At 34.9% G+C, this 25,308-nt stretch overlaps 1 protein-coding gene and 1 long non-coding RNA gene across 2 annotated transcripts in view; one reads left to right on the top strand and one right to left on the bottom strand.

The window, feature by feature from the left end:
• Positions 1-1,493: 1,493 nt before the first annotated feature.
• Positions 1,494-6,053, top strand: LOC140822937 (uncharacterized). The gene is made up of 3 exons (XR_012116072.1): positions 1,494-5,107; positions 5,196-5,260; positions 5,740-6,053. It is a non-coding gene; the product is annotated as an uncharacterized lncRNA (long non-coding RNA).
• Positions 6,054-6,734: 681 nt separating this feature from the next.
• LOC140822936 (uncharacterized) overlaps positions 6,735-25,308 on the bottom strand; it is a 33,720-nt gene continuing 15,146 nt past the window's right edge. Inside the window, exons 8-12 of the mRNA XM_073183940.1 lie at positions 8,709-8,760; positions 8,510-8,616; positions 8,308-8,436; positions 8,114-8,203; positions 6,735-7,429 (exon numbers count right to left, since the gene is read on the bottom strand). Of these exons, the coding sequence (XP_073040041.1) occupies positions 6,884-7,429; positions 8,114-8,203; positions 8,308-8,436; positions 8,510-8,616; positions 8,709-8,760 (924 nt within the window). The 3' untranslated portion in view covers positions 6,735-6,883. The remainder of the gene's footprint in view (positions 7,430-8,113; positions 8,204-8,307; positions 8,437-8,509; positions 8,617-8,708; positions 8,761-25,308) is intronic.

Below are 25,308 nucleotides of genomic sequence, written 5' to 3'. Positions count from 1 at the left end.
TATTTTGTCACCAAATCTTGGGGAGTGTAATTGTAGATTTGTTGGTTTTATTGGTCAAATTATTGTTAAAATGGTTGATACAAGCTATGAACCATGTGTAAACATTATTAAATAATGATGTGTGAATGTTGTTTGTCAAGAAAATTATGTGATGTGTTTTCACAGAAAATTGTGATTTTGTCGGTGGTTATGTACAATAGATCAAAACAGACAATTGGATCTTTCTTCCAAAAACTTTTTGAAGAGTTTATCTTAAAACTTGTACATTCCATAACCTCAAACACATTACAGATAAGAAAATACAACAAACAACAAGTTCATCCCAAAATAAAAGCAAGTCATTTGGCAATTCACACCATCACCAGTCAGTGAACTACTTCCAAGCCATGATATCAATTTAGAGTCAAAGAAAGCTCAAATAACAAAAAAATTTATTAGAGCAATAGCAGACCTGCATGCCGCAATTTGATCACCATTTCTTAGAACAAACAAAAAGATCCATTATGTATATTTCATAGTCCAAATATATATAAAGTCCTAGTTGTGTTCTATTTGGTATATGATATCTAGTTGCAAGTCAGGTGTCCATGTTGAAGTTACAAGCAAGTGGATGAATGCATTTAAGTGCATAAATGCAATAGAAAAATGAGGAGGACAAATTTTATACTTTTTCCCTGGAGTTCTGTGTTTGGAAGTGAGAGAGGTAGACTTTGTGGTGTTAATGTTGCAGGCTATAGCAAGAGAGGTGGCAACATGATGACTTGCTAGTGGGTGGGTGGATGAATGAAGTAATGAATTTAAAAGAAGACAAGAGTGAGGGAATACAAATACAATTCAAGGAGAATCTTGGAGCTTGAAGGGTTTGAAAGGAAAGCGTGATAAGGAGAACATGGAGATTAAGTTCTTCCTTCATCCATATTTGAAAACTGTACTTTGAGTCTCTGTGTAAATGGAAAAGAACTAGAGAAGTCAGCAGGTAAATAAGATTATATAAATAGTTATATTAGCTTATTGACCAAACTGGCTAAGAATCATTTGTCATACATTACTAATTCTGCCATCCCAAATAAAAATTAGGGCTCATTTGGTTAAAAATCCATTAAGTTAGAAGATTTGGCGATTTGAGAAGTTGGACATTTGTGCATGTTGAGGAAGTTGAGACACAATCCATGATCAGTTATCGTGGAAGATGATCCAAACCACTCGGAGGAATTCGAACAAAACAAGCAGAATCATCAGAAAGACGAGACATAACTCATCATTAACAAAATAAAATATTCTCTAAAAATTTCATCAATTCTAATTCATTGTAATTCACTTATTTCCAATTTTCATTAGCTTAGTTTCCTTAGTTTTAGCATTTTCCTTCAACTTTTCCAATTCTAGTTGTAAAAATATTTATTCAAGTTCAAGATGACAAAATTAAATTTGTTATTATTCATAACTTTTTCTTCAATTTTCTTAAGTTAATTTCCTAGTTTTGTGGCTTACCGATGTAGTTAGAACTAACAGTCGATTCGACATTCACATCCCTTTTTCAGAAGTCTGATTTTCACACACTTTGCAAGATCTCGTGTCAGGAACTCCCACTCAATTGTTTTGTGAACACAATATGATTTCCTTAAAGAAATTGAAAAATTCACTATCTAAAGTTTTAAAAATGTATTAGGTTTCCACTTCTGCTTATATTTAAAATACTAAAAAAAGAAAGAAAAGATTTTTTTCACTAATGTATCCAATTATTAAAACTAGGGCTGAGAAAAAATACCGAAAGTTCGGTATACCGTACATATCATATCAAAATATACCGTATATACCAATATTAAGGGTATACCAAAAATTTCAGTATGATATTATACCGTACAGAAATTTTCGGTATCAGTATGAGTTTTTAAAAAATTCGGTATTTCGATATATACCAAAATACCGAAAAATTCTTATAATAAAATTATTTGGGCTAAATTTGATAGTGGGCTGAAACCAATAGTCAATTAGTGAAAGAACTCGTCACTAGCCAATAAGAAAACCAACCCACTCTTGTTTCATCTTCATCGTCGGTTCCTATCACGACAAGAAAACTCTAAGCCTCATTTTCATTATAAAAAAAAAACCCCTACGCCTTACTTTTGAATCGAAGACAACAGAAAATCTACACAAAGAGACGAGAAATCGATGATTTTGAAAGGTAAATTCCTTTTTATTTTGATTCTATCTTGATTTACTTGGATGGGAGATTAGACTTTGGAGATTTTATGTTTCGTTGAGAAATTTTGATTTTGATTTTGATTTTGGTTATGGGCACAACGATGTGTATCTTTGGGTTTTTGTCCAACAAAGTTGTCAAAACTCGAGGACTCTTTCTTTCTGTGTGATTTGGGTTTTCGTCCGACGAAATTACCAGGTGATGTTTTCGAAGATGGAGTGTTTCGGGAGGTTGACTCTATCCACATGGAAAAAATAAAGAAGACGAAAAAGACTGGTTTTATTGAAATTGATACTTGTGCAAGTACATCGCATCGTAGTACAAATACACCATTGCAGAATGTTCAAGGAGTTGGAATTAAAAAATTGATACTGATTTGGAACAATAGATTTAGGATTATTTAATTCTTTTTTTAAGGTATTCGAAACTTTCATAACTCTCATGTCATCTTTTATGATATATTTGAAGTCCACTATGTAAGGATGTTATTTTAGGTATTATACATAATTGACTGTGTTTTGCAATTATTTGTTAGAATAAAATAAGAAATGATTGATTGGAAGGATTAGGAAAAGAGAAGTAGAGCTCTAATGACTACATCATAAAATTTAATCAATTTCAATAAAAGTATGATGAAGTAGAGCTTTATTGGTGCATCATAAAATTTAATCAACCTCCATATTGATCGCATCATAAAATTTAATCAAGCTCCATCCGAGTGCATGTCTTAAGCCTCTTCACTTGTTTGTTTCTAATTTATCCAGTAAAATGTTTTTTTTTTCCTTTCAGGATGGATTTTAATATGCCATCTCCAAGTCCATCTCAAACATCAAGCACAACATAGTCTAAAACACAAGAGTTTACAGCTCGAAAACGATTAAGAAAATCATTGAAAGCAAAGCCTCCTATTGCTCCTAAGCATTCCAGGAGTATATTTTGGGAGCATTGTGAAAATAGTACAAGAAAGTTGCCTAATGGGAGCATACAACAAATAGGGATATGCAAATATTGCAAAGTTGATATTCCAACAGTTTATGGGAGTACTAGTGGGTTAAAAAACCACTTAGTAAGGAGGTGTAAGTCGGGTTCTCTCTACGAATCAAGTACAAATGATAAAAGTAAAACTATATTAATGAATGAGACTACGGGACAAAGAAGTGCCTTGGTTCCTCAAGCTTATAAACAGAAAAGATGTGAGCTGAAATTGGCAAAATATGTGATTGTTGATGAAGTGTCTTTTAGGGCTGTCGAAGGGAATGAGTTTGTAGAATTATTGCATGAATTACAACCGAGCTAGATTCAAAATTTATGATCGAAACAAAGTTGCAAGTATTGTTTATGATCTATACTTAGTTGAGAAAGCTAAGATACAAAGCGCGATCAGAGACCAGAGGGTAAGTGTCACAACCGATGCTTGGACATCCATTCAAAACATAAATTACATTGTAGTAACATCTCATTTTTGGATTGTTATTGGAAGCTACATAAAAGAATAATTGACTTCACAACAATCACTAGTTATGTCGAGGAAGAAATTGGCAAGATGGTTGAGGTTTGTCTGAGAAGGTGAGGGATAGAAAAAGTCTTTTAGTCATAGTCGACAATGCTTCCTCTTATAACACTGCAACTGATTACTTGAAAAAAAGAATGAAAAGTTAAAACTCATTATTGTTTGAAGGAAAATATTTGCATTTGAGGTGTGCGTGTCATATATTTAACTTAATTGTTAAGGTTGGCTTGAAAGAGCTTAATGCTTCAATTAAAGCTATAAGAAATGCAATTGTTTTTATTCATTATTCACCATCAAGGTTGCATAAATTTAGGGATTTTTCATTGCTAGATAAGTTTTTTAGTACGTCCACTGTCCCTATGGATGTCAAAACAATGTGGAATGCAACTTATAAAATGCTTGAATTTGCAGTAAAGTATATAAGGGTGTTCGAAAGGATGACCGAAGAATGGTTCCATTTTATGAATTATTTTTGTGAAAAATATGAAAAGGGTAAAGAAAGAGTAGGGCCTCCAATTACTGATGATTGGAAAATGCAAAGGCTTTCGTACACTTTTTGAAAAAAATTTATGATGCCATTTTGGAGCTAAGTGCATCTAAAAATCCTTCTTCTCAATTGATTTATCAATCCATGATTGTACTAAAAGTTGAGATTGAGAGAGAGAAAAAGTGATGATTCATATCAAACTCTTAAAAAAGTAGCATGTGCAATGAAGTTAAAGTTTGACAAGTATTGGGGGAATTTGGATTATTTGAACCATTTGATATTTATTGGAAATGTTTTGGACCCGAGGAACAAATTTCAAAGTATTAAAGTCAGCATAAAAAACTGGGAGGCACTCCTACATGGATCCAAGAGTTCGTTGATAAGGTCAAACAAAACTTGGTAGATTTGTGGATTGAGTTCAAGGGAATACATGATGTATTGAATGTTGAGAATCAAAGTATGCAAATACAGTGTGATGGTACAAATGGTGATATAGTGGTGGTGGTAGTGGTATTTGTGATTAATTGTTTGTTGATGTGGAAGCACAGAATGGAGAAGAACAACTTCAAGAGATATCTAATGAAGTGGATAGGTACCTAGCCGATGAGATTGAAAAACGATCTAATCAATTTTTTGGAGTGGTGGAGAGAAAGTGAAACTAGATACCCCATCCTTTCTGTTATTGCCAAGGATATTTTTGCAATTCCATGCTCAACCGTTGCTAGTGTGTCTGCTTTTAGCTTGGGCAAAAGAGTTGTGGATCTTTTTAGGAGCAGTTTGATTCCTAAAATAATAGAAGCATTGGTGTGCACTAGTGATTGGCTAAGAGCGGAGGAGTTTAGTTTTTGAAAAGATCCAACAGATGATGATCTTGAATTATATAAGCAAATTGAAGAAATTGAAAAAAGTGAGAGTTTTTCTATTTAATTAAGTTTAAAGTCATATATTATTTGTCATTATTAATCTAACATAAATTATAATGTTTCTTTTTGCAGCTGCAAATGCCACTCAACTATGCCAACATTTCATCTTCTGCGTCCACTTTGGTCTAACTTTAAGAGTAAGACTATTTACAAGTAAATTTAATTTTAAATTTTTGCAAGTCTTTTGAGATGTTGGAATTTCAACAAAAATGTTGTATTGAGACACAAATTTTTATTGTTTTTTTAGGTTTTGGACTTCTATTTGAAAACGATGGATTTATGTTGACTTTAGTTTAGATATAACTACTTTAGTTGAATATGTTACGTTGCAGAAAAAATAATTTTGTTATAGTTGAATAATGTTGGTACTGACATTGATCATCATATACAAATTTCAGTGGAATAATCTATCATTTCAAATTTCAATTATCCAATTTCCTTGGCACCAACATTTTTATGAATTTCGTTTACTAAATAGTCCTTATTATGCTTCAGCGTAGCATATGTACGCATGAGGAAAAAAATCTTTGGAGTTGGTGCATATTTTCCTTTGGCTATGTGTAGAATGGAGATCAAAAGAAACTAACTTATTTGTATTTTCTTTCGTTATTTATAGGAATCTTGCCAAGAAGTCCAAGCTATAATCAATTTCTTGAAACCTCATGTACTTCTCATTTGATGGATTGAAACATCACATGATTGTATTCATTTATTGTGTTTTAGTAGATTTTATCGATTGGTTGTTTTTGTTTTTATGCTTTTTCCTAAATCGTAGTAAAATATAGCTTTGTTAACTCATGTTGAATGTTGATGACTCTCTTTCAAATGAATTGGACTGGAATGATCCAAACATGCTAACTTCTTCACATTTGCATATGATTGGTCCAACAAACTTCAGTATTTTCCAAAGGTTAGTTGGGAATAGAACTCAACGGTTTTTTAAATGATTTCGGTATAGATAGTATTTACCGATATCATACCAAAAAATCAATATATCGAATGTGTTGGTAAGAACGGTATATATTATATTGCCGAAAAATACAGAAATTTTGGTATACTAACATTTCAGTATAACAAAATTTCAGCACGATATTGGTACCTGTTTTTTCGGTATCAAAATTTTCGGTACGGTATACGGTTTTCTTTGAAAAACCGATATACCGTACCAAACCAGCCCTAATTAAAACTACTTCTATTTTTTTAAGATAAAAAAATGTATGAATACGGCATGTTTTATGTGATTCCTTCTGTTGTGATAATGGTTGAAGGGTATTCGTAATAAATTAGTGAATTTGAATGTGAATGAGGATGAACATCCATACCTTAATTCGACAATCTTTGTGTGGTGAGGTGTGTTTTGGCTTCAAGGGAAAATGAGTTTTACTTGTTACTTAACTATTTTAAATTCACAATAGAAACTAATATTCAATGATAATCAATTGATCGAGAAACCATTTGATACATGGTATGAGATGAACGTCGGATCTTGTTTTATCGCATTTGGTTCATCCATGGGACGTACCAAACTGTTCAGATTTCATAGGTTTGCCTACACGATATTTAACTATTTCTAAAACTAAGTGCATAAAATAGAAACGTTGAGACAAGGAATAAGAAAGATTTAAATGGCTCGGATTTTTGTCATAATAATACCGGATGATATACATTGTGAGCTACATAATTAGGTATTCCTATGGCTTATAAATTGAATAGTACACCCCTTGTCAAAATACAAGAACGACTAATAAAAATTTTGCCCCCTAATATTGGATCCGGTCGCTGACCCTGGAAGAATGAACTTGGATCCAGAGCCTACCCGCGTAAGTCTTTTCATCTTCATTTTCCAGTTTGTCATATTTATCAATCTCGAAAATTTCATCATCCTCTTCTTCTGGTATTTCCTCTACCACACAATCATCAGCAGGGGTCAAGACTGCTTCATGTAGTTCTCGTTCTCGTTCGCCCTGCTCAGTCCATGCATTCCTCATTGCCTGTGCTGTAGCAGGCATGTCCACTAAAGAGTATTTTGGTGGAGGCACGATAAATGGTAAAATGATATCATCTAAGCTTTCAGCACTTTCTTTGGCGCAGTCTACTGAATCTGGCGGAGGAACGATGAAGAGAATGCCTAGTTCGTAATTAGAAACGTGGAGTCTTGAACCTAGTACACAACTATTTGTCACCGTCCCATTCAATTGTCTATCTGAGACTGGCCGTCCCCAGGCTGCCGCACTGAAGTTATGTGATCCACAATAAACCCATCCAAAGGAAGATCCGTCAGTTGACTCGAAACGTCTTCTTCCCACCTGTTCATACCATTTATGAAGAAAAAAATGTGTTGCAAAGAGCAAGCAAATAGGGCAAAATAATTTTCTTTATTTTCTCATATGGGTTTACTTCATTCTCCTGTGGTTAATGGAAAATATGGCATTTTGTTATACGTTAAACTTTAGATAACTAGTTTCTCATAGTAAGAACAATAGCTACAACATAACAAGGACTTGTGTTTGAATTTAATTACAGCAATTGTCATCCAAAGAAAGGAAGAACAGAAAAGCAAAAATGGTCCAAATGCATGCCGGTTGCACTAAAATATTTATCGTGAAAGATTGAGGCAAACCTTTGTCACTGGATGACGGGACACATATTTGACGAAAAACTAAATCAGTGAATTTTAAATGAAACCACTTTTAGGAAATTTCAAATTCCTCAATTATTGTAAAATATCTGCGGATCCGAAAGTAGAATGTCAAAATCAAAAAAATCCTTTGGTGGAAAACTTAAAATGAATTTGGATAATTGATAGTTTATCTCAGTGGCTCATGTCAATTAATACATATCCAACCCAAGCGTATAGCATAGATACTAACATTCAATATATTTTCCAAAAAAAATGGAAGAAGCAATGCCCAGCTATATGAAATGCATAGATATTGTATTAGAAGTCTACTTGTCACACAATATATTACCAGCGGCTGAAAAATAGGTACCTTGACATGCATAGGAAACCCAACTCGATCAGCCGGAAAAGGGGTTGCATCGTGGAGTATGCCAACTTTTTTCAACCTCTGCCATGTTTTCTGCAAAAGACGAGTGACCTAAGATGTTTGTTCAAGTGAAAGGACGGCAAGCAAACAAAAAAGGGGCAGTTCCTAAGGTTTCCTCTATCCAAGACATTGCCTACCTCTGAGAAGCACAACATCCGCCTTGAAGCCGTAATTCCACTCCTATTGTTCTTGACTCTCTCGATAGTGGGAAAAATAACACGGATCGAAGGATTCTTTATCTCTAGACTAGCATTCCAAGAGCCCCACTGGCAGAAGGAAGTAGAAACCACTTAAAACAAAGACAAAAACATTGCAACAATTTTCGCTAATCTATCTTACATCTGGATCAGATTCCTCTGAGTCGGAAAATGGCACTGACCGCTTTCCTGCTGCAGCCGAAAATGCGGCCAGAAATTGTGCATTTATAGATCCAACTGACGATGAACCTTCATGATCAAAGCAGTAACAGGAAACAAAACCACACTCTGAGAAATTTCATCTTAACTACGGTAAAGTAATACTTTGATATTGCACTTACCAAACACTAATTCAGACTCCAAATGTTCAGGCCACTTGTACTGATCCAAAACCTGGGTAAAACAAGTAATGGGAAAATCAGAGTGAGAAGAATTTATACTACCAACCCTCATGCTCTATTTTGGATGAAATATATCACCACCATAATTAGTCATGTGCTACATCTTCAATGACACTGTTGCCAATCTGTTATGAACCAATTTTTCAAACAGCGCAAACCATTCGAATTAACAAGATAAAGGAGAAAATAGATCAACTTAGATGGAAACTAAAGAGTGAAATACACAGCCAAGGATTAAATTCTTTTACAACGAGAAGAAACTCCCTCTCCTTGCCCTAGCATAAAACTAAGTTAACTAACCAAAGCAGAGAATAATGCGTAAAAACTACCTTATCCTAGCCAACTTTCTCCTATTTATTTTTCCTCCTCCAATTCTTACTTAATATACTGGGCCTAATGTATTTTTTGAGCCCAATATATGTCACTCCATAAAACAATCCCACCACCCACTAGATAAATCTAGTCACCAAGGGTTTTATAATTAGCCTCAGACACATGATAAGGAAGAATAGTTACTGATAAGTGCTAAGTGAGTGATGTGGTAAACTCTTAGCGAAACATTCTTCATTTTAAAAACAGGTCAAGGATTCTCGAGCAGGAAGAATTACAATGAACATCAGCAGTTCATAAATAGCAAGTTCCACATAATTACAAGATGTCTTGAAATCACATTCTAGGATAATAAGTTTCAGTACTCCAAGTTGCAGCTATATTTAATCTTGAAGTACATAGATAAAGACCGAAAAACATAGGCTGAGAAGAGCAGGTTTATTTATTTTTTTAGGGTTAGAAGTAAAGAATATAAAGCACTTATTTTTAGAGTTCTATCTTCCTAGTTCAATCGAACAAGGGGTCTTCTCCAAGAGTCCTAATCAAGTAAACTTTGAATACAAATATTGATCTATCCAACTATTTGAACTTCAACTCTCCCCCTTAAGTTAGGTCATAGATGTTGATCATGTTCAACTTAGAACATAAATAAGTCTTCAAAGCTCGATATGTGAAGTGTCTTGGTCAATAAATCTGTTGTTTGCATGCGAGTGGGGACATAGTTGATATCAATGACTTTATTCCCAGTCTTTTCATTTATAAAATGTCGATCCACTTCAATGCGCTTTGAGCGATCATGGTGCACTTGATTCTTGGTTATGCTTATAGGAGCTTGATTGTCGCATCTTAATTCTTCAGGCCATCCGTCCTCAAGCTTTAATTCAACGAGTAGTCTTTCAGCCACATTCATTCGCACATTCCTTGAGATAGAGCTCGATATTCAGCTTGTACACTGCTTCGTGCTACCACGGGAGGTTCTTACTGTTCCTAGTTAGCAGATTCCCCCACACAAATGTACAATACCCTGATGTAGACTGCTTACCACTGTGAGATCCAGCCCAATCGGCATCGCTATACACTATAATGGCTTGTGTTGAGGATCTTTTGAAGAAAAGTCCTTTGCCTGGATTTCTTTTGACGTATCTTAGAATTCAATATACAACATCCATGTGGTCTTTTGCAGGTTTATTCATGAACTGGCTGATGACGATGACGGCAAACCCAATGTCAGGACGTGTATGCGCGAGATTGATTAGTTTTCCTACTAACCTTTGATATTTTCCTTTGTCAACCATTGGGAGGTCACTGTCGACTTGAAGCTTAACATTTGCATCCATCGGAGTTTCTACCGATTTGCATCCCAACATTCCGGTTTCCTTTAGGAGATCGAGCACACATTTCCTTTGAAAAATGGAAATCCCAAAAGACGACCTTGCCACTTCCATTTAAATAAAATCTTTGAGTTCATTGAGGTCTTTCATTTCGAATTCTCTCGAGAATAAGGCTTTTGCCCACGTCATTTCCTCAGTGTGATTTCCAGTCAGAACAATATCATCGACATACAAAATGAGGACTGAGATATTTCCTTCTCCAGAGTGTTTGCTACATAATGTGTCATCAGATTGCCCTTACGTGTACCCTTTTTTTTTTCAGAACTGTTAAGAAACGATGGAACCATGCCGGAGGCGATTGTTTTAGGCTATACGATGATTTCCTCAACCAAGATACTTTATTGGATGTCAATGCAGTCTCAAAACCAGGGTGGGATTTCCATGCAAATCTCTTCCTCAAGGTCTTCATTGAGGAAGGCTTTTTTAACATCAAGTTGATATAACTGCCAATCCAAGTTTGCGACAATCGAAAGAATAACTTGGATGGTATTATGTCTAGCCACATGGTTGAAAATTTCTTGATAGTAAATGCCGTATGACTGTGTATCCCTTTGTTACCAATCGAAATTGGTTGATACTACCATCAGCTTTCTGCTTTACTAAGAAGATCAATTTACATCCAACAGTTTGTTTTCCATGAGGGAGTTCCGTACGAATCCAAGTATTATTCTTCAAGGGCCTGTATTTCTTCAAACGCAGCAGTTTTCGTTTCAGGATCCTGGAGAACAACTTCTATGGTTTATGGAATCTGAACTCGAACTAGTCTGGATACAAATGTTTGACATGCATGTGATAATTTTTCAAGAGAAACAAAGTTGCATATAGGGTGTTGTGTACATGATCAAACGTCTTTCCTTAATGCAATATGTTGTTCATCATCATGTTCAATCACTGGGGAATCATCATATCATAATTTAAATTAGGCATAACTGTGTATAGTCCCTAGACATTGTCTCAGAGATCGAGCCAAGGCTCTGCTGAATCTGTTCGGGGTGTTGTTGGGCATCTTTCTGGTGCTGTTTCCTCCTTGAGTAAACCTGTAGTGGCCAGTTTGGTGATTTGGTGACATGGGGTGTACGAGCATCGAAGGTGACAGTGGGTTCCAGTGTGGTAAGGTAGATGTTAAGTTCCCAGGGATGAAATTCTCGTAGTGCTGGCTCGCCCTAAATCGAAAAATTAGGATAGAAGGGCTCATGTTCAAGGTAAGTGACATCCAAGGAAGGGTAGAATTTCTCGATGATGGGAGAGTAGTACTTATACCCCATTTGATTAGCAGAATAACCAAGGAAAATGCACTTGATAGCACGGGGATCAAGTTTACTGCGGTGATGTTGGTGAAAGTGAACAAACACCGAACAACCAAAAATTTTGAGAGGAATGTGATGAAATAGATGTGAAGGAGGGAAACATGCCTGGAGGGATTGAATTGGATTCTTATACTAGAGGACACGAGAGGGTATTCGGTTGATCAAGTAGGTAGCAGAGAGGAGAACATCACCCCAAAAATGCTCGGGGCCAATGTGTGTGAAAAGTAAGGATCGGGGCCACCTCAAGTAAGTGACGATTCTTAGGTAGCAGAGAAGACAACATCACCCCAAAAATGCTCGGGGCCAATGTGTGAAAAGTAAGGATCCGGCCACCTCAAGTAAGTGATGATTCTTAGGTAGCAGAGAGGACAACATCACCCCAAAAATGCTCGGGGCCAATGTGTGAAAAGTAAGGATCCGGCCACCTCAAGTAAGTGACAATTCTTAGGTAGCAGAGAGGAGGACATCACCCCAAAAATGCCCGGGGCCAATGTGTGTGAAAAGTAAGGATCCGGCCACCTCAAGTAAGTGACGATTCTTACGCTCGGCGACACCATTCTGCTGGGGTGTATCGAAGCAAGAACTTTGATGGACTATGCCCTGACTTTGGAGGTAAGTTCCCATAACAGAGTTAAAGTAGTTTCCGGCATGATCAGATTTTAAAACTTGGATGTGGGACGAAAACTAAGTTTGGATCATGAGATTGAATCGTTGAACAAGTAGCAGGTTTCAGGTTTATCCTTAATTAAGAAAATTCACGAGACTCGTGTATGATCATTAACAAGGAGCAGAAACCAACGAGAACCCGTAATATTTTTTATATTGGAAGGACTCCAGATGCAACAACCCAAAAATTTTGAGGTGTTTAATCAAAATTTAATAAATTGAATGTAATAATAATACTAATAATAATAAATTGTTGTGAAAAAGTAAAAATTTACGGTAAAAAGTAAAAATCTCAAACTCTCAAAATTATCAAACTACACACTTTATAATATTTTTCTCTCAACTCAATTGTTATTTCATTCACAAATGAGTGCTCTATTTATAGAGTTTCATATACAAATATTCCAAAATAAATTACCTCATTACATACATCATCACACACTAATTTTCAATATTCAACACCTAATTTTACCTAATTTTCAACATTCAACATACATATTTTAATATTATATTTTCAACACTCCCCCTTGTGATGATGATCATAATGATTGTCTTCATTACGTGTTTTTATACTGCCTCGTTAAAAACCTTACTTGGAAAAACCCATTGGGATAAAAACCATAGTAAGGGAAAAAGAGTGCAGTCACGTAAACTCCCCCTGATGTTGACATGAACAGTTCTTCACAAATTTCGTAGATTGCGCATCCCAATATTATATATGTGCTTTCTGAATATTGACGTAGGAAGTGCCTTTGTGAAGAGATCTGATGAGTTTTCACTTGATCGAATGTGACGAACATCAATACATTTATTCTTCTCAAGCTCCTTGGTGAATGCGAAGAACTTAGGAGGAATATGTTTAGTTCTGTCGCTTTTTATGTATCCTTCTTTCATTTGAGCAACACATGCAGCATTATCTTCATATAGTATCACAGGTTTCTCGTCGAATGATAATCCGCATGAGATTTGGATATGTTGGGTCATTGATTTTAACCACACACATTCACGGCTTGCTTCATGTAGTGCAATAATCTCGGCATGATTTGATGAAGTTGTTACTAGTGTTTGTTTCTGTGAACGCCAAGAAATTGCAGTGCCTCCACGAGTAAATACATATCCAGTTTGGGAACGTGCCTTGTGTGGATCAGATAAGTATCCAGCATCAGCATAACCAATTATACTTGGATTAGCATCTTTTGAATACAAAAGTCCCAAGTCTGTCGTTCCTCGTAGATAACGGAATATATGTTTAATTCCATTCCAGTGTCTCTTTGTTGGATATGTGCTAAATCTTGCCAACAGATTCACGGCAAAAGATATATCAGGCCTTGTACAATTTGTAAGGTACATAAGGGCACCGATGGCACTTAGATATGGTACTTCTGGACCAAGAATATCTTCATCATCTTCACATGGACGGAATGGATCCTTTTCTATGTTTAATGATCTAACAACCATTGGAATACTTAAAGGATTTGATTTATCCATATTAAAACGTTTAAGGATCTTTTCTGTATAATTTGTCTGGTGAACAAACATTCCACATTCTTTTTGTTCAATTTGCAAACCCAGACAATACTTGGTTTTTCCAAGATCCTTCATTTCAAATTCTTCCTTCAAGTATGACACAACTTCTTGAATTTCCTTACTCGTTCCAATGATGTTTAAATCGTCAACATATACAGCAATAATTACGCATCCGGATGTTGTTTTCTTAATGAAAACACAAGGGCATATTGAATTATTTACATATCCCTTCTTCATCAAGTGATCACTTAGCCGATTATACCACATTCGGCCGGATTGCTTTAACCCATATAATGATCTTTGTAATTTCACAGAATAACATTCTCTGGGTTTTGAACTTTGTGCTTCAGGCATCTTAAATCCTTCAGGGATTTTCATATATATATTACTATCAAGTGATCCATATAAGTAAGCTGTAACAACATCCATAAGATGCATTTCTAAATTTTCAGATACCGCCAAGCTAATCAAATACCGAAACGTAATTGCATCCATCACAGGAGAATACGTTTCTTCATAATCAATTCCAGGCCTTTGAGAAAAACCTTGTGCAACAAGTCGAGCTTTATATCTTACTATTTCATTTTTCTCATTTCGCTTTCGAATAAAAACCTATTTGTATCCAACAGGTTTTACACCTTCAGGTGTAAGGACTATAGGTCCAAAAACATTACGTTTATTTAGCGAATCCAATTCAACCTGGATGGCATCTTTCCATTTTATCCAATCCTGCCGATTTTTACATTCACCAAAAGATTTTGGTTCATGATCTTCGTTATCATTTATGATGTCGATTGCCACATTATAAGAAAATATATCATCAATTTCTTCTATATCTTTTCGGTTCCATATTTTTCCAGTATTAATGTAATTGATAGAGATTTCATGATTCTCGTCAGTTTGTGGTTCTGACAGAACATTTTCATCATCATGTGTTTCTTCAGGAACATCATTCTCTATTTTGTGATCATCATGTGTTTCTTCAGAAACATCATTCTTTATTTTGTGATCATCGTGTTTCTCTATGAATTTTCTTTTACGAGGATTTTTATCCTTGGAACCGACTGGCCTTCCACGCTTCAGGCGTTTAATGACATCATGAGTATCTTCCATTTGTTTCTTTGGAATTTCAATTCGAGCAGGGGCATTTGCAGCATGTATATATGATTTAGTTACCCCTTTTGTGTCTGCAAATGCATCTGGTATTTGATTTGCTATTCTTTGCAAGTGCACAATCTGCTGTACATCCTTTTCACATTGTTTTGTTCTTGGATCCATATGTAACAATGATGATACATACCACGTAATTTCCTTTTCGGTATGTTTCTGTTCTCCCCCTAACATTGGGAAGATTTCCTCATTAAAATGACAATCAGCAAAACGTGCTGTGAACACGTCTCCTGTCTGAGGTTCAAGATATCGAATGATTGATGGACTATCATAACCGATATAAATTCCAACCTTTCTTTGAGGTCCCATTTTCTTTCGTTGCGGTGGTGCAATAGGCACATACACCATACATCCAAAAATTCTCAGATGAGAAATGTCTGGTTCTTTACCAAATGCAAGCTGTATTGGGGAGTATTTATGATATGCACTTGGTCTGATGCGAATTAATGCAGCGGCATGTAAAATTGCATGTCCCCATATAGAAATAGGGAGTTTTGTTTTCATAATCATTGGTCTAGCAATCATTTGCAGACGTTTAATCAATGATTCAGCCAATCCATTCTGTGTATGTACATGAGCAACAGGATGCTCAACAATGATTCCCATAGACATACAATAATCATTGAAAGTCTGGGAAGTAAATTCACCAGCATTATCAAGTCTAATTTTCTTGATTGTATAATCGGGAAATTGATTTCTCAATTTTATTATTTGAGCAAGTAATCTTGCAAATGCAACATTTCGAGTTGATAATAAACATACATGTGACCATCTGCTGGAGGCATCAATCAATACCATAAAGTATCTGAATGGTCCACATGGTGGATGGATTGGTCCACAAATATCACCCTGAATACGTTCAAGAAACATTGGTGATTCAGTTTGGATTTTGCCTGGTGATGGTCTTATAATAAGTTTTCCGAGAGAACAAGCTTTACATTGAAACTTATTATTCTGAAAGATCTTCTGGTCTTTCAACGGATGACCATGTGTATTTTCTATAATTCTTCGCATCATTGTTGAACCAGGATGTCCCAATCGATCATGCCAATTGGTTAATATCGAAGAATTATCAACTACCATGTTTGATTCAATGGGACTTATATGTGTATAATGCAATCCAGTAGGGAGCATTGGTAATTTTTCAATCACATATTTCTTTCCTGATTTATATGTGATAAGACACATATATTTCTCATTCCCTTCATTCATTGTTTGAGTATCATACCCATGGGAATATATATCATTAAAACTCAACAAATTTCTTTTCGATTGTGGTGAATATAAAGCATCATTGATCAAAAATTTTGTACCATTAGGTAACAAAAATTGTGCTTTACCACATCCTTTAATCAAGTCTACAGGACCTGATATTGTATTCACCGTTGTTTTTGTTGGTTTTAGTTCCAAGAAATATCTTTTATCTCGGAGGATAGTGTGCGTTGTACCACTATCGGGTATGCAAACTTCAGTTTTGCTCATTGCATTTTCCATATTTGAACTTCAAAAAAAATATGCAATGAAATAAATTACTGGCAATATATATTAAATATAACACATATCATAATTATACAATAAAACATTATTCTATGAATACATGAAAAACAAATTATTGTACATTTATATTCTACCACTATATTGTTCATTTTCAGAAAAATCATTTAGAAAATCTGCAGCATCAAAATTGTTCATTTCTATCCCACCAACATGTTGATCATTTCCAGAGAAATCATTCATAAAATCACCAGCATCAAGATGAGTTGAATCACTCAAACGGTCACTGCGTTCAGTGAAGTTGGTCTCCTTTTCTTTCCCCTTTAATGATTCTTTATAAAGTTTACAAAGGTGCTCAGGGGCTCGACAAACTTTGGACCAATGTCCTGGAGTACCACATCTGTAACAAGAACTTTCATATCTTTTTGAGTGATCCTCATTAACACTTGTATTCTCATGATGCCTTTTCTGTGGATGGTTTGGGACGCTCTTTTGAGATGAGTTATAAAAATAACTATCTCTATTATTTTCAAAACCACGGCCTCGACCACGACCACGACCAAATCCACGTCCACGTCCACGTCCACGTCCACGACCTCGACCTCGACCTCGACCAAAATCTTGTCTTTGAATTTGATTTTGGTTTCGAGGTTTAAATTCATTTTTATTTACAGCATTTACTTCGGGAAATGCTGTTGATCCAGTGGGTCGGGACTGATGATTTCTCACTAGAAGCTCGTTGTTCTTTTCCGCCACAAGAAGACAGGCGATGAGTTCAGAATATCTGGCAAATCCACGTACTCTATATTGTTGCTGTAGAGTAATATTTGATGCATGAAATGTGGAAAATGTTTTTTCAAGCATCTCAGATTCAGTAATCTCATGGCCACAAAATTTCAATTGCGAGATTATTCTATACATCGCCGAATTGTAATCACTGACTTTTTTAAAGTCTTGGAATCTTAATGTATTCCATTCATCCCGGGCGGTCGGAAGTATAACTTCTCTTATATGTTCAAATCTTTCTTTTAATCCCTTCCACAAAGCCATGGGATTTTTTTCAGTCAGATATTCACATTTCAATCCATCGTCGAGATGTCGACGTAAAAATATTATGGCTCTTGCCTTTTCTTGTGACGTGCATATGCCATTTTCTTTAATGGTCTCGCTTAGACCCAATGACTCAAGATGCATTTCTACATCTAGAGTCCATGGCATATAATTTTTCCCAGTAATGTCAAGAGCGATGAATTCGAGCTTTGTCAAGTTTGCCATGGTGGTACTAAAAATCACGATGCATTTTATTAGTTAATGAATATTGCAATACAAAGTAATGGATAAACAACAAGTACAAGTATTCGTAAAAATAAAGAAAACACACGAGGAGGATATTCTCCGATAAATACAAGACTCGTGAGTATGATAACTAAAATAATTAAAAATAACCTTGCGAAAGCCATCTTCTTTTTTCTCCGAAAATTTGATGAAGAATAATTTTTAGAGAAGAAGAGAAAGTTGGGGTGATTGAATGAGTTTGAGAGATCATATTTATAGGGCAAAAACTAGCCGTTTTGTTACCGTTTATGACCGTTGGTGAATAAAAGAATAAATGTATGTATTTGTATAATTTTATGGTAATAATATGGTATATATAATATTAGACATGTTTAAATAATTATATATATCATATCATAATATTATAACGACTGTCATAATTTATTTTGTTTAAAAACCTTATAGGCTTTTATACTTGTCGTATCCCTTGCCGGGAGTGTGGGATGTCGTCTTAACATCCTCCCAGGATTTATAACAAGTTTATGAAAAATTTATTTTTATTATTTCTAATAATAACATTATATTGTATATTAAATAAATACACAATAAACAAATAACAGTAAAATAAATATAATTACTTTTGTTACCTTTTTCTTCTGTTTGGAGCTTGGAAAAATATGTAGGACTTTTAGAGCTTCGTGCTGATAACGTGTTGTGAAAAAGTAAAAATTTACGGTAAAAAGTAAAAATCTCAAACTCTCAAAATTATCAAACTACACACTTTATAATATTTTTCTCTCAACTCAATTGTTATTTCATTCACAAATGAGTGCTCTATTTATAGAGTTTCATATACAAATATTCCAAAATAAATTACCTCATTACATACATCATCACACACTAATTTTCAATATTCAACACCTAATTTTACCTAATTTTCAACATTCAACATTCAACATACATATTTTAATATTATATTTTCAACATAAATAACTAAATTATATAGTCTAAAAATAATTGATATACATAAATAATTTGCTTACACATCGATCTACTTAATTAAAATAATAGTAATGAAAAAATAAAAATGCTTCTAAATAATAACAATAATTTAATTATATGAATTTTATTATCCTACAAGTATAATTTAATAAATTTATATTGAAAACTGCAATATATATATATAATAATAATAATAATAACTTAAGAGAAATTTACATAGGTTAAAAACATTTCAATAACTATATGTATAAATACGATAAAAATATTTAGGTTTGTTTTAATAATAATCAAAATAACCATAAATAATAAATAAAATAATGGAATTTGATTTAATTTTAATAAGCATGATAGGTGTCAAGTCGAGTTTGGGCAAACAAGTGTCTAAACTTAACAAAATAAGCCAAGACAAGTATCCAAGTTTGATGGCTCCTTTCCTACTATAAATACATCCATTTTAAGGCTTTTTCATATCAGAAAATTTTCTCGTGGGTTAAGAAGAAAAATTGGGGAAGAAATTAAGTATAGAAACCGGGCAAAAATAGAGAAAAATGAGATGAAAAATACCAAAACATATCAAAAATTCCCAAATATTTTACACACTATGTTGCATGGATACGAGTACATGTAGTCGTGTATAGTATTGAATATGATACGGATATGATGACACGACAAATTTTGAAAATATAAGACAAGATACGGCTAGGATACGATAATTATTAAAAAATATATATAAATATATATATGTATAAATTTAGTATTAAAAATTAAAATTTGTAGAAATATATATATTTATATTTGCAGATATATATATATATATATATATATTTATTTATTTATTTAAATATATACAATGTAGAACTTCACATGAGTGATTTAAGAAGACAATTTTGCCTAAGCATATCTCAGTCGTGTCCATGGCGTATCCTACCTGTGTCCAAGATGCATCCAACTGGTCAAACTACAGAAAGTCAAGGATACGGATTTTGTCGTACTCAATAGACGTATCGGCATGTCGTATCCATATCTGTGTCTGATACTTCAGGAAAAAAATAGGAGTATCTATCAACAATCTTTTCCCACCCAAAAACCAAATTATATGAGGTGTATCAATACCAGCAACCGATTTTCCCTAAAAAATCATGAATCATGAAGAACAGTTTCTGGAAAATTCCAAAAACTTATGTTTTAGGTAGTCACTTCAAGCTCGATTTACCCCTTCTTCTTGAACGATTTTCACTTCGGTGTTAAAATAAAAAGTATTCAAAATGTTTCTTAGTTTACATATATGACAACCGATCATCGGTCGCCGAAAGTACTGTTTTTGGTCGTCCCAAAAGAGCATCACTTAGTTTTTCAAACTCTGGATGCATTCGGTTTGGAATTTCAAAATAGTTTTTACACAAGTTGTAGGAAATTACAAGACGTATCTCTTGTAAAATTTCCAACAGCGCGTGGCGGCCGGAGTTCAGTCACACGCTGGCGAGGCGGCACGTGTGGTACATCCGCCTACTGGTTCATGAATTTTCCAACTTCCGAACAATTCTGCACTATTTTTAGGCATTTCTAGAAAGTTTGATGATTTTTGGGCATGTATTTTAATTGTTATGAATTTTTAAAGTGTTAACCAAAACTACTCGGAATAAGTTTCGTACAAAAATGATTTTTAAAGATTCCAGAATCTGCTCCTGATTCTACCAAGTCTAAAATTACTTGAATTATAATTATAAGAAATTATATTGGCTTGAGCTCATCAACCGGAAGAAATCGTAAGATACCAAAGTGAGGTTTTTTTGTACCGTGAGGTTTCAACCGTTAGGTTTATCGCCGGTTTTTCTTTAATTAGACATTTTTAGCATTTGGCATGGAATTTACCGTAAAGTTTCTTTACTGCTGATTTATTCATATACGGTGCATTTCTCATTTTATTGGTCATATTATAGTTCATATTGAATTTCTGGATTTACTCATTCCTGAATTGTTACCGATCGGCTATTACTGATTGAATGATTGGATCCATGGATAACGCTCTATGTACCAGATTCTTAATCCACTGGACCACGTGGCTTCAGCCAGGAATGTGAGTCCAATGAACGTGTTTATAACCTGGTATATGGTTCATCTAAGCAATGTGACTTCGGTCCGTAAATATGAGTTCACATTGGCTCGTAAATGATCGATTGTATGGATTCTACTTGAGTATGTGGAGAAAAATATCACACCGAATATTGGTAAGAATCATCTCTTTAGCCTGAGATATTCACTTCAGAGTCCTAAACAGTCTCTTTAGCCCACAAAAAATGTCACACTGAATATTGGTAAGAATCATCTCTTTAGCCCACGATATTCACTTAACAATATCATTTCACTTGACAAGATATTTGTGATGATATGTTACTACTGATATATGTCATCTCATATTAAAATACTGCACTGATATATTATCGTTTGATTTGTTAACTATATATAAGCGCAGTTTATTTCATCACTAAATCCCAAAAGACTTTAACCTCTATTTCTTTCTATTTATTGTGAATTATAGATACATGATTACAAGACTCCGAAATAAGATGGAACTTGAGAATGAAAATGTTGGCTTAACAAAACCTTGACTTTTCCGTTGAATTCGTATTGTTTTATCTTTTATAAAATCAAGGATTGTACACGCTTCCGCTACTGTAAGTATAAGTTAATGATGATAGTATGTTTCGGGGGCCCACACCAGATGTCATTGTGAATCGAGGAAAAAAATTGTGATGGCTTGGTTGTGGTGAGAAAGAGTTACGAGTATGTTTACACAATGGATACACATCACAATTAAAACACTTCGAACTTTTATAACGGAATAATAAAGGATAAAGTTCTCAAAATACAAAAAAATTGGATGTCCTAATCTATAATGCCATGACAATATATCCGTATCTTTATTTGAGTGAATTAAAGAATCAGAACAGGATGCCACTGGCCAAAGGTGGATGAAAGACGAAGCTTGGAAAAGATATAGCCTATGTTGCAGAGATACGGGTATCAAATATGATACGGATACCGCGATACGACAAATTTTGAAAATATAAGACATAATACGGCTAGGATACGACAATTATTAAAAAATATATAAATATTATATATATATATATTTATATAAATTTAGTATTAAAAATTAAAATTGTATATATATATATTTATGTAAATATATACGATGTATAACTTCATATCAGTGATTTAAGAAGAAAAAAGAAAAAAATCAATTGTTTTTTTTTTTGTCGAGTGTATCTCTGCCCTTCCCATAGCATATCCTAGCCTTGTTCAAGACACATACGACTGGTCAAACTTACAAAAAGTCAATGACACGGATTTTTCTATATCCGACATGTGTATCGGCATGTCGTATCCATATCCATGTATGATACTTCAGAAAAAAATTTAGGAGTATCCGTGCTACATAGAATACAACTCATTACCCGTCACAGAATTCAGCATTGCCAATCGTCTTCCGTGATGCCAACTTAGTGACACGTTTTGTCACGTCCCGGGACGGGGGTTGGTTGACACCGGCGTTGCTCTCAAATTTTTCATTCGAAAACAACAAGCCTCAGAAGTACAAAATTCAGAAAACAGACTTTTTATTCATAATACGAAATAATTCATTGTCTGATACAAATTCGAATCATTAATGTTTTACAGCGGAAATGTAAAACAGATAAAACATTGCTTCTACAGATGCAGCGGAAAACATAATTTGAAACTGAGAATAACAGTCTTCTTCTTTCACCATCCCCAAAACAGATTCTGCTCCTTTTCTTCTAACATTTCTTCATCGTTCTTATCTGAGATGTTATGGTGGGTGAGTGATATGGTTGTCACTCAGTAAGCGGGGGCAGGAATAACTCTCAGTTTTCGAAATCATTTTCATACAGAACAGTAATACGAAGATATACAGAAATTCTTATTTTCATAACGGAAATCAGTGTTCAGTGTTCAGAAATCAGTAATCAGTATTCAGTAATCGGAAATCAGAAGTTTATCAAATAAGCACTGAGCACGTTCGTGAATTTCATGGCTAAACTGATATCAGTCCCCTATATGTTCTCTCCTCTAAGGGGTGAGGCCAGTAATCAGTAATCAGTAATGTTCAGAATATATATTCCTACCATTAGTTCACTAAGTTTCAGTGCTTCAAAATCAGATATCAGAAATCAAGAGTACTTTGCTTTAAATCAGAAATCATGAAACGGATTTCAAGATATTTATACATAAGCCCACTTACCGTAATTTGCTTAAAGAATTTCGGTTGAAGCCTGAAATCTGCTTGCCTCGCTACTGGATTTTACAGCTTCGAAAATGCACTCTCTTAGCTCTAATTTTTCAGTAATAATCTCAAGATTTGTGTAACACCAATTCAGGGACTTGAGGCTGTTATTTATAGGCCAAAATCTGACTGTTAGGCTCCCTATTAATGGCCATAATCTGCATTTAACAGCCTTGATTCCATGTTAATGCTTCAGTTACAAGCTGAATCAGTAACTGACTGCTGCTTTCTCGTTCTTCTGCTGCTGGATTCTGATCTGCTGGAAAAGTACCAGCATCTGGAATTTTTAACTTCTGCTGGAATTTTCCCTTGCTACTGAATTTTTCTAGCTGCTGGAAATATTAACTTCTGCTGGAGTTTTGCATAGCTGCTGAAATGCTGGAAATTTGGGTTCTCACATCCCTCCTTCCTTATGAGAAGTTTCGTCCTCGAAACTTGGTTATACATGATCCTAGAAGAGGTAAGGGTATTGTGCTCGCATCTTTTCTTCCAACTCCCAAATAGCTTCTCTTTCGGTGTGGTTGGACCATTGTACTTTGACATATGGAATAGTTCGTTGACTCAGTACTTGGTATTTGAAATCCACAATTCGAATCGGAATTTCTTCATACTTCAGCTTTTCATTTAGATTGTTCTCAACCAGAAGTGGTCCAGCCTCCAGAATGTGACTTGGATCAGAAATATATCTCCTCAGCTGCGAGACGTGGAATACATTATGAATTCTTGACATGTCGGGTGGGAGTGCTAATCTATAAGCAAGTGTTCCCACTTTCTCAAGAATTTCATATGGTCCGACGTATCTGGGATTCGGTTTCCCAGCCTTATTGAATCGGATAACACCCTTCATGGGTGACACTTTCACATATGCCTTCTCTCCAACTTCGAATTCCACGGGTCTTCTTTTAAGGTCAGCTCAGCTTTTCTGTCGATCTTGTGCAGCTTTTAATCTCTCCTTGATCACGGCAACTTTATCCACTGTTTCTTGGATCATTTCGGGTCCAACAATGGCTTTTTCCCCTATTTCATCCCAATACAGTGGTGATCGACATCTTCGTCCATACAAAGCTTCGTATGGTACCATTCCAATGCTGTTGTGGTAACTATTATTGTATGCGAACTCGATTAAGGACAGTCGTTCGCTCCAATTACCACTGAAGTCTAGAGCACAAGCTCTCAGCATATCTTCTAGAGTCTGAATTGTCCTCTCTGTTTGGCCATCGGTCTGAGGGTGATATGCCGTATTAAGAGTAACCTTAGTCCTCATAGCTTGTTGTAAGCTCTTCCAAAAGCGGGATGTAAACCTCGGATCTCTGTCTGATAGTATGCTAGCTGGAACTCCATGCAATCGTACGATCTCATTCATGTACAACGTTGCTAGCTTGTCCAAATTATAGTTCATGCGGACAGGTAAGAAATACGCAGATTTTGTGAGTCTATCTACGATTACCCATATTCCGTCATGACCTTGTCTCGTCTTTGGTAAACCCACAACGAAATCCATAGAAATATGCTCCCATTTCCATTCTGGAATTTCTAGAGGTTGCAGAAGTCCTCCAGGTCTTTGGTGCTCTGCCTTGACTTGCTGGCATACGTGACACTTAGAAATAAATATTGCCACGTCTTTCTTCAATCCACTCCACCAAAAATTTTTCTTCAAATCTCTGTACATCTTGTTACTGCCAGGATGGACTGAAAATTTCGACTTATGTGCCTCAGATAGTACTTCTTGTCGAAGGTTATCGATGTCTGGTACGCACAATCGTCCTTTCATCCACAAGATTCCTTTGTTATTTGTCTCGAAATCTGGTGATTTCCCTTCTTTAACTTGCTCTTTTAGTTTCACCAAAGCGGAGTCTCTATCTTGACTCATCTTGATTGTCTCTCAAAGACATGGTTGTGCTGAAAGTGATGTCAGGATCACCTTATTCATATTCTTTCGACTTAAAGCATCTGCTACCTTGTTGGCTTTGCCTGGATGGTAGCTTATTGTCAAGTCGTAATCCTTCATGAGTTCGATCCATCGTCTTTGTCTCATATTTAGTTCCTTTTGTGTGAACAAATATTTGAGACTT

The sequence above is a fragment of the Primulina eburnea genome, chromosome 2 (genome assembly GCF_022965805.1).
Source record: "Primulina eburnea isolate SZY01 chromosome 2, ASM2296580v1, whole genome shotgun sequence".
Classification (NCBI taxonomy): domain Eukaryota; kingdom Viridiplantae; phylum Streptophyta; class Magnoliopsida; order Lamiales; family Gesneriaceae; genus Primulina; species Primulina eburnea.
The sequence above is the reverse complement of the archived record's forward strand: the minus strand, read 5'-3'. Positions and strand labels throughout refer to the sequence as shown.